Below are 10,982 nucleotides of genomic sequence, written 5' to 3'. Positions count from 1 at the left end.
GTATGGTTCTTTTTTTAAATGATTTTCACTGAGTACTGTAAAGGAAAAAGCACTTTTTCAGACCTTGACCTCAAATACTTAGGCCTATTGAGTCAGATATAATATTGTTCTTGGGATAGCAAGTCAATAATCCCTTCAGGAAAAAGATGATTTTTACAAATGTGTTAAATAAATCCCAGAAGAGAATTAATGTTTCACTGTATTGTAGAGTAAATATTCTGTTGCATGTATTACACCAAGTAGAGTACAGAGTCATGCACATGCAGGGATGCAGGTCGGCAGCAATACCCAAGGAATGGGTATGGTGACACTTGGTGCCGAAGAGCACCTCAATAGAATTGTAGTCTGGATGCAGACTAGCATGTCACTGAACTAGTTGAAATGAATTTTTTGTCCACTTTAAGATTTGAAAGTTGACCCTTGGGTCCCAAAGCCTAAATCCTCCGATCGTGCCATATCAAGTGACTTGAGTAACTTGTTTGCTAAGGTTTTTACACCAGACGCCCATTCCTGATTCAACCCTCCCATTAATCAAGGCCTGGGACCAGCACAAGAGCTGTAGAGGCTGAATGTTGGGGCATTAGTGAATAAAATGTACCCTTTATAAATCACTTTTCACTGTCACTTTTTTTTCAGAATCCTCTACAAACATAAATGTTAAATGTGCACAACCAAGAGCAGGGAAATGGTTCAATTTTACCTTAGTATCAGAGCTCCAACTCATTGTTCCTGTGTTCCTCATCTTCCAGTACTTGATGAACTTGGTTCCAGGACGCAGACGGGTCCCATCGGGAAGGTTCTCATCTAGAAATGTCGCCGTCATGGTTGGAACCATCAGGGGACAGGGCCGCTTTGGTCGCCTTAATACAAATGATGTGCTTTAATACTTTAGATTTTGCACGTATATTAGCTGCATTAACAGAGGTTATTTTAATCAGTGTGTTGTATTTTTGTTTTTAAACGTACACTCACAAGTTTACATTAGAGTCAATTAAATAGAATATGTGAAAGCCACAATTTTGCATAAAGGTGCAGAAAGTGGCCATCTGTTAAAGTGCTTGATTACTAGAGCTGTCAAACAATTACATTTTTTAATCAGATTAATCCCATTGTAGAATTTTGATTAATCACTGTCTTATAAAAGCTTTTTTTCCCAACATTTTTGCCCGCTGCACACGCTCATCCTACTTTTTCTAATCAATTAATTATTTGCATAATTTAAAATGGGAAAAAATGACCTACGGCATATGTAAACATTTATTAAATGCTTTACTTTAATGCATGTAGTTATGTTTATTGCTCAAACTCCAACAGCTACCTTTAATGTAACCATCCACTGTCGGCTAAAAAGGATAATCTGCCGTCAAAATTAATAGTGTGATTAATCTGTGGTAATACAATGATTAATGCGATAATTTTTTGTGATTAATTAATTAGTTAACCCTTTAACTTTGACAGCGCTATTGATTACCTAAATAGACGTAAAACTATGCACGCCTGCTCAGACTAGAGCTGGATAATTATTAATTCAGATTTGTGTGTTGCAATAATACTTGTAAAAAAAATAAAATCCTTTTTGCTTGTTCTATAGATCAAAGTGCTTCCCCCCCCGACATGCATTGGTTACACTAATAGCATGGCTGCAAAAGAGAGCACGTTCACAAAACTTTTTCTAACACCTCTAGAACTGTTTTTTTTTTTTTTTTTTAAATGACAATGGATCTTAATTCTAGCGAAGAACAACATATGCAGAACAATGTAAGAAAAATAGTTTCCATATTACAAGGAGTGTGGCTGAAGGGAAAGGTGAGGAAATAACACTGCACGTTGTCAAAAACATGCCCGCCCGTGATTTGTCAACATGTGGCTTTTGATGCAAGGTGCGTACTTGAAGTCATCTCCCATTACGTGTTCAACTCTATATGAGAAAAGACATGAGAGAGCTGGCAACTGACATACTACACTGTCATACAATCTGATGACTCTTATGTAAAATTGTTGACCATGTCAAATTCTAATTAAAAAGGATTGTGTTTACATCCAGTAGCCTCTATGATTTGATGAAAGGAACATGTTCCATTTTATTTTCACATTATCACTAAAGGAGAAAAAAAACAAAACATTTATTGATATTATTTCTGTAGAAGTCGACAAGTTAATGTGTGAGGAAAAGTTGCCTGAAAAAGGCTTTCAAAGCTTGTGTTACGATTTGTGTATGTCATGCTTAGGTTTGTTTCTTGTTTTGGCTTTTTGTCCTGTCTTGCTTGTTAGGTTTTGTTTGCAACTTTACTCGTCAACCTGTTCCCTTGTGTCATCCAATCATCTCCCCCACCACTTGTGTCTTGTCCAGTTATCTCTAGTTGGCTTGTATTTAGTTTCCTGGTTTCGTTCAGTCTTTGTTGGATCATATGTTGTCACCACTCGTGTCTTATTGTTTTGATTTTTGGCCTTTTCAGAACTTTGTGTTATTTTTTTTTTTATCTGGAGTTTTGCCCAGAACCCCTGTTAGTGTTTTTGTTCATCCATTTTGTTCAGTACTCCATGTATTCCTGGCGTGATTCTCCTGCCTCCCTGAATTTGGGTCCTCCTCCACCCCACACTAACCGTGACATCTTGTTTGGTATTAGGAGTTTTTTTTGTTTTTTTTGTTTTTTTTTTAATCCCAGAAGGGGGAGGAAAAACACAAGACTTGTTTTGAATAAGTCCATTTCACATAGCCTAGTCCAAATGAATAAATAGTTGTTCATATTAATAGTTTTCATGATCATTTGGGTTGTTGATAACATTTGATGCAAAAAATGTGACGTTTTCTACAATAGAGAGATTTGGTACACATCTTTAGCAACCTACTCAGGGCTGTTGTGCTGGGTGGCCCGAGGTTGAAGAAGTACAGGAGAAGAACTTCCATCTCTCTGGGAGGAGCTCCATTGTATGCCACGTCTCTCCATCCTTAACTGTTTACGGATCTCTTTCACTTCGGCCTTCAAAAGACGCTTTTCTGCTTTCAGCCGCTGCTTCTCGGCCTTGCGGAAGCTACGGTCACCTCGCCTATAGAACCTGAAAGCAGTACCGTCATAAGTGACAAAAAAAAACAGATGTGGGCCATGCATGTAAAGCTAAGCCAGGCACAAAGACAACTTATAATGATCACTTATCACTTATAATGAGGTAAAGAAAAAAACACACACACTAAACTTTCAAGTCAAATACTACAATATTACACAGGTATGAATGGTGCAAATGTATTTCTGTAGTTGTTTTTCTCGTACCTGCTGTGGTCAGGGGCAGGTGATCCATGTTCTGGTATTGAGAGAGGAGTTCTCGCCCTCACCAAATTGTGACTAGGATCATGAGAGAAACTGCAAGGCTCACACAGAGTACAAGATGTACACACGCTGTTGGGGAAACACACACAAAATAAATTGTATCAATCCATTGGAAAGAGAGAGAGAGAGCAAAGACAAAAACGGGAAGAAAGATCAGAAATATTATCTACACATTGATAAATCAGTCAGTCAAGAAGTCATTACTACAGTGGAATCACAAATAAAAACATATACTGTATCGTTTGGTGGACATACTAAAAATCTATGCACATCTTATTTAATTAAAGAACATATGGGAACCACAGTGGCAAAAAAATGCTGTCTGAGCCAGCAACTATGATCACAAGAATTAACCACTTCTTGTCAATGTCATCACATGATCCATCCATCCATTTTCTGAACCGCTTCCTCCTCACAAGGGTCGCGAGGGGTGCTGGAGCCTATCTCAGCTGGCTATGGGCATCAGGTGTGGTACACCCTAAACTGGTTGCCAGTCAATCGGAGTCATCACATGATGTAAAACCCAAATTAGTAGTAGAAAACATAAGTTTGTGTTCTTTTTTTTGTTGGGTCTCTCTGTCTGTCTGACTGTGTTTCAGCTTCATAGCTTATTTTCAGGTGGAGGATGAACTTTGTTCATCACTTCAAGGATATGAAAACAAGTGTGCTGTGAGTGATAGTCTCATCCTACTAATTTCTGTACACGAGTTCTTCATGAGCGCCGAGGAATTGAGTTTTATGTAATTAATTTGTTCCCAAAAACGTAAAATACATTCTATTTTAAATGTTTTAAGTGTCCCAAAGACATATTTATACATTTTTTTTGTTTTGATTTTGTTTTTTTAAATGCTAGAGCATACAGAAGGCTTTGATGCAGCCTCTCAACTGCAAAGAAAGAACGGTAGAAGAAATGGTAGTTATTACACATACGGCCAGCAGGTGGCCGCAGAGCAAAGGAAATCAACCAAGGCTATGTTGAAAAAACGCAAAATTGCTAACAATTCTAAATAGATTTGTCAAAAATTATGAAACGTAGCTATATTCTCGACAGAAATATCCTTACTGATCAAAGAAGAGACCTTAATATTTCTTTTGGTAGGTTGCATATTTTTATAGAAATACAACACAATACATGTATTCTGTGGGCCTTGCAAAATTAGTCAAAATCCAGTAAAACAGCTTGGAGTGAAGGGGGTTGCTTCTGTGAAAATGACTGGGAGTGAATGAGTGTGTTTGTGAAGTGGGGGGGAGGGAGGAAATCAAGCCTAATGTTAATATAATATTGAATAACGATGTGCACATTTTTGACAGTAAAGTTGCACAATTTATGTTGAATCAATCATGAAATAAGTCGAACTGGTTTTAAAACAAACTATGTACATTGTAACTGTGCCAGTCTTGTATATTCATTTTCTGAAAGTTTTAAGATCAATTGCTTGAAATGTGTTGCTAAAATGTAAAATAAAATTGAATCTGTGTGTAAAACTTTTATTATTATTATTATTATGCTACTTCAAAATTACAGAGTAGCTGTCTAAAGTACTTAAGTTGAAAATAATTCCTATTTCAGGGTTAACTTGAAACCAGTCGTTCGTGAGAGATTTGGTACCAGAAAGACAAGACAAAATATATTACGTATAGTACGGATCATTAAAATGTAAATAAAGTTTTATTTTGAAAATGTGCATCACACCTCAAACTGATGTTCTTGGTCACGTGACATGGCAAAAAAAACAAAACAAAAAACAAAGTATGCTCTAAAGCGAACAAAAATGTGAGTTCATTTTGAGAACTTCAAAAAGTGAAAAAGGGCCAAACTGAGATAGAAGAGCTACAACTTCAAGTAAAAGAAAGGTGTCTTTAAGAGACATTTTCAACAGTCCTACATAAGGTTTATTGCTTCAGTTTGATTGCGCAAACCAAATCCTCTTAACCTGCCTAGTATGTGGCAACAGGGTTGCAAATCAGGGGAATAAATAAGTAATCAAAACAGCCTGACACATAGTGATCAAATCCCCGACAATGACAAGCCTTCGGAAAAAAAAAAAAAAAGTTAACAGTTAAGAACTGACAACACAAACAATACCTGCATTGGTAGCCTCCGCCAGTGGTCTGTCCCCTGCAGGAGGAGCAGGGAAGAGTGGAAGAGGAGGGAGCTCCGGGCAAGGTAGAGGAAGAAACCTCAGGTACCACGGCAGCTCCAGCTATTGCATCCCCTCTGCTTCCCCCTACTCCACTCAGGGGCTTGTGGATGCAGCACTGTCCAGAGAACTCCCTGCAAATTTTCTCCACCGCCTCACGGACCACCTGGTCCTTGAACTAATGGGACAGAGGGAGAGGAAAGGAGAGGTCACACAATAGCCAAACTTGTGCTTGTTACCAGTAACACGAACCTTCTCCATGTAAGAGGTGAACCAAGCTGGGGGAGTCTTGTCTTCTTCTTTACTCCCTTTCACTTCCTTCATGATCACCTGATAATGGAATACAAAATAATACATGAAATTTCATTTGCCATACACCTTAATTGTAGTCGATTCGCGTCACTTTTGACCAGCAAAGGAAAACCAAAGCCAAAACTCCAAATTGAAGCAGACACTTGTCTTGCCAAATGTACAGTTCAAGGCATTTTCTGGCAAACTCAGATGGATTCAGGAAACTGCTGTGGCATTTTTTTTAAATAACTGGCCCATCATGTTAGATTGATTGATTGATTAAAAAAATAAATAAACTGACCTATTCCTTTATCATAAAACCCCCCAGCTAATAAGCTCAACACAAGATGTCTCCTACTTTACTACACTCCCACAGCACACCAATATCCATGACCTGATTACATTTTAGCAACATACCATATTTATCTGGTGTGAATCTCAAGTTTCTGAACTGTTCTTAACGTATGATGAGAAAGGAATTACAATTTCCCAAATTAAATCTAAATACTTGAATAAACAGTACAAAACAGAAGTTACTATAAGATATCTAAATGAATGAAAAAGCAGAATTCTTTGTAACTGGGTGCCTACCAAGGTTATTACAGCTAACACTAAAAACTAACAAAATAACTAAATTGAAAAAAAACATTTCCGTTAAAAGTAAAAACAAGAACTAACTGAAAATACATTGTAAACATTTATAAAACTAAAGCAGGGGTGGCCAAGTTCAGTCCTCGAAAACCGCTATCCAGCCTGTTTTCCATGTCTCCCTCCTTCAGCGCAGCTGAATCTAATGATCAGCTCATCAGCAAGCTTTGCAGAAGCCTGATAACGATCCTGATCATGAATCAGGTGTGTTAGTGGAGAGAAACAAGGAAAACAGGCTGGATAGCGGCACCTTTACTACTACATCTGGAAACTAATGGGCCAATCTAGTTGAAAAGCACTGTGTAACGCTGGAGTAGATATTTGCGTAAGGACAGAACTTGGCCAGCCCTGAACTAAACTATAATTATCGTGAAAATGTCCTTTGTTTTCGTCTTTGCCAATTAATATAATGCATGAGCTTTCCGGGCTCATTTTAAATGCATTTATTTCGGGATTGCAGTAAAGTACATCGGGACAGAAGAGGGAAGGTCAAACAGTTGTTTCAGGATTGTAGTTTACTTTATTTTAGTCTCGACAAATACTGTACCCATCCAGTTTCTGAACCACTTATCCTCAATATAGGTCGTGGGCATGCTGGAGCCTATTTTATCTGTCTTTGGGCGAGGTACACCATAAACTGGTCACCAACCAATCGCAGGGCAAAAAAAAAAAATATTACTAAAAGTGATAAAACCTCAACAAAAATGAAGCATTTTCAAAAACAAATTAAGAAAACTTCAAAAACTAATCAAAACTAAATGAATAAAAAAAATAATTCAAAAACGGATAATTAATAAGAAAATAATAATAATAATAATAATAACAACAAACAATGAATAATCCAAAATTGTTACAATCCTGGTGCCTACCATGCCTTGTTCTGGCACCGCCGCCTGAACCTTGCGACTGACCACCTGGGCAAGAGTAGGACAGTGCTGAGGGGGTCTGAAGCCTCGCTTTGGCTCTGCACCAGCCTTGCCAGTGGAGATCCTTGCTGGTTGACCACGGGTCTCATACACATTCATGTGCAGTCGATTTCCCTGCCTTGCTGCACTCTGTGAGGCACATATATAATTTGCTATAAACTGATGCTGGAACTGTTTTTAAAGATATTTTTTTAAACAAATACTAAAAGCAATAATGTACACATCTTCTATGTTATCTTTCACATTCATCAGCAACACAAGAAAAAGAAGCAGTGTAAAATTGAGTACAGTCCCCAGTCTACTTATTTTGAGACTTTGCGTTTCTTATTTTGAATTACCGTGTTAAAGCAATTAAACATACCTTGAGTGCCTCTTCGTACTCTACTGCAATGGAAGCAGAAAGAATAGTTTAAAATAAGACCGTATGTGAACATTAATGTGAATATTTATTTTTACCAATTGGGATGCCATGATTTCTTACCTTGGCTGTTAATGGAAACCTGGCAGAGAGGGTAGAATTTTTTTTTAATTTACAGTCAACACTTTATGACAATACACACGGGCTGAATGGAAGACAGCTATTATTAGTTGTTAAAGATGTTTTACTTTGGGGGGGGGGGGGGGGGAAATAAACAACAGTCCAGGTTGCATTTCCTTCAGTTCAATCTTGACTTTATTTGTGTTTGTTGCAGAGTGACATTTATTGAAAACATAAACACGTTTGTCAAATCCTGGTCCAAGTCTCTCATTTTGGAGGACAAATCAATTTGTAGAACAAAAAATGTGCCCAAATCTGTTTAACAATGCCATCTAACACGGTGGCAGTAAGTGTCCGTTTTTCAAAACAAGATGGAACCGGGTTTCAGTAGCTATCTAATGTCATGTAAATAGTTCATTCATTTGGATCAGTGGCACATTTTGATTTAAAGTATTGAAGGATGCAGAGAAAATCTCTCACCTCTTCGTTCTCCTCGTCAAAATAGGTCAACTGAAGGCTGCACAATCCAAATGCACGCTTAACCTGCGACACCCACACACATACGCACACACACAAACACAGACTTAAGTCAATATGAAATCATATTTGACAATTTTATTGATGCTATGATGAGTGAATTTTCATGAGAGCAATACAGCAAGGTCAGTCTTTTTTGTGTTAGAGTCAATGAACCAAGGCAAAAAAAACAAACAAAAAACCCCCCAAAACTGTTCATCATTTTGAGACGGAGAAACGTGAAAATGCTCTATGCACTCGCCTCTAAAAAGCACTATAAGCAGGCTAAATATAACCTAGCAAGGTTAGGCAAAATACACTTAACAGCCAAAAAATAAATAAATAAAAAAAAAAAAAATAATAATAATAATAATAAAAATAAAAAGACTACAAAATAAACACACACACACACACACACACACACACAAAAACACTGTACACTAAGGACATTCAATGCAAGAGTTCCCACAATAGTGCCTTTTTAAAGTACCGCAGAGAATTTATTTTGATTATAGTTTACAGTGGTATAGAACTGCACTGCATCAAACTGAGACCTAAAATAAAGACTAATTTAAGAGATTGTTTTACATTATGATGGGACTCTTCTGAGCTCCTGTTTCATTCAATGTCAGCATTGTGCGAGCAGCTTGATGCCGCCAAAAGGATTTGCTTTATTGAAGGTCTTTTCACAAGCAAGCCGATGACAAGCTTCTCATTTTATAATATTGGCCTTAACAGCACCCCCTCACACATGAATACTAGTGAATGTTACAATAAAAAAAAAAATCAACTAAATTGGAATAATAAGTAAGTACATAATTCGTGTGTCCTCCATGGTGCTAAAATGTGACATACCAGCAATAAGTGAAGGTGAGCTGCTAGACATTGTTTCCACGAACAATAAATCAGGACGAATTTGCGATGATTCTCTAGTAAATGTCCCGAAGTATATGAATATGGTGGGACACTTGATCCCATATTTGGAGCAACCTGGGTTTTTGTTTCCCGAAGGAATAACCTCTTGTGTCTTAACAATGTCATTCGAAGGTTTTGCGACCTCTTGGGCAATAAATGTAGGAGCTAGTACGTCGTATGTGCGGCCCGGCAGTTCTCCTGTTAGCTTACCATGGCCTCCATCGAGTCCCAGCTCTTGGTTTCAGATCCCGATAAGAGGAAATTCTTAGAATTTCCCCTGAAATTCACCTTTACGTTAATGCAGAAATCCATTGTGTCACACTCTCCGCATTAATACATATTATGTATAAAAGCCACGAGGCGTTTTTTCCGGGCAAGACAAGGGCGATTTAGGTTAATCTTGCCAGATGGATCCAGGAAGAGATGAGTCGTTGTGTTGTGTTTACATCAGCATCCTGGACACGCCCACTTTGCACCTTGTGCCCGGAACAACGAAGACCACTTCCCCTTAATGCCTGAAAAAATAAAAGACACCATAAATAAAAACATTCGCTCAAGAAGCACGTGTTCAATAATTGCTGATTTACATACATACATTTATATTATTATTATTTTTTTACATTTGTACTGCTGGGAATTAAAGGAGAATATTTTTGGATAAATGCATGTGAATGTTGGTGACGATTCACAACATATTTGTGATATTACAGATTTTACAGTCATTTACACACTAAAAGGAAACATTTCTCACAATTACCCATGTTCACACTGAAGGAGCAAAATACAAAATCCAGAGTTGCACAAAAACAGGCAAACTTAGCTTCACAAGTTTTGCAAAACACTTTACACACAGCAATTTGCAAAAATCTACACACATTTTCACACTTTAGACACATAAGGATTGTGATATTACTTCCTTGTCATTACAAAGCCCTTGCTTGCCAATGACCACACCAATGGGGTATATGCCACGGCGGAGGCAGGACTTCCGACTTTCACACATTAGCTTTGTTTCCGGTTCCTGTTTGCGACGTGTGGGCCGTGTCCCAGTAGGCTACTTGTGCTTCCGCCTTTGTGCCCCTTGGTTGAGCGTTCTAGTCCCGATGACGGGTGCGAGTATGTCGTGTGTCCGTCTCAGTTGTCCGAAGAATTTCAAAGAGCTGAAAGTCCATTGGCGGGAGCACGCGGTTGGAGGGCGCAGGGATGGGGGCGCGAGTGTAGGAACATGGCCATCAGTGGCCGGAAACGATATTGAGGTGTGAAACCCAGAAGTCGGAAGTCCGTGACATCCACCCCATCGCCTGCACTTGTGCAGCTGCGGCCCTACCCAACCAGGTTTCCTTTTTAACCAATTGGAGGCTTGCTCAATGGCTTTTTAAGACTCAGGAGGACAGACAGTCGGAGGGAGAAAGAAAAACAGACGGAGGTACAGAGGGCGGACAGGAGAACCGGGACAGGAGCAAAAGGAACAGAAGAGCGGAGAGGAAGGGACCACAGATTGGACGACAGCACCCAAAGAGGCAGATGACGGTGACCTGTCCGGCTTGGACTGGGAGCTGTCACAGAGTTACACGACCGCAGCGGCAGGGCAAGTGGCTCTGCCTGGGTTTTATTTCAAAATGTGACATTTCGAAACGTGGCACATGGTGGCCAGATGAGGACCAGAATAGGGACACAGGTGGGTGTGCTGTCCCTGAAGGCTCTGCCTGACCGTGTACAGGTCTCCGTCGTCCTCTCTTGC

The 10,982-nt window shown here is 38.9% G+C and overlaps 1 protein-coding gene across 1 annotated transcript in view; it reads right to left on the bottom strand.

The window, feature by feature from the left end:
* The window catches only part of nbr1b (NBR1 autophagy cargo receptor b), a 30,812-nt gene extending 21,118 nt beyond the window's left edge, over nt 1-9,694 (bottom strand). Inside the window, exons 1-10 of the mRNA XM_077535723.1 lie at nt 9,452-9,694; nt 8,291-8,353; nt 7,814-7,832; nt 7,694-7,716; nt 7,276-7,461; nt 5,720-5,797; nt 5,413-5,645; nt 3,270-3,395; nt 2,851-3,057; nt 701-860 (exon numbers count right to left, since the gene is read on the bottom strand). Of these exons, the coding sequence (XP_077391849.1) occupies nt 701-860; nt 2,851-3,057; nt 3,270-3,395; nt 5,413-5,645; nt 5,720-5,797; nt 7,276-7,461; nt 7,694-7,716; nt 7,814-7,832; nt 8,291-8,353; nt 9,452-9,553 (1,197 nt within the window). The 5' untranslated portion in view covers nt 9,554-9,694. The remainder of the gene's footprint in view (nt 1-700; nt 861-2,850; nt 3,058-3,269; nt 3,396-5,412; nt 5,646-5,719; nt 5,798-7,275; nt 7,462-7,693; nt 7,717-7,813; nt 7,833-8,290; nt 8,354-9,451) is intronic.
* Between the last annotated feature and the right edge of the window lie 1,288 nt (nt 9,695-10,982).

The sequence above is a fragment of the Festucalex cinctus genome, chromosome 1, assembly GCF_051991245.1.
Source record: "Festucalex cinctus isolate MCC-2025b chromosome 1, RoL_Fcin_1.0, whole genome shotgun sequence".
NCBI classification, from domain to species: Eukaryota; Metazoa; Chordata; class Actinopteri; order Syngnathiformes; family Syngnathidae; genus Festucalex; species Festucalex cinctus.
The sequence above is the reverse complement of the archived record's forward strand: the minus strand, read 5'-3'. Positions and strand labels throughout refer to the sequence as shown.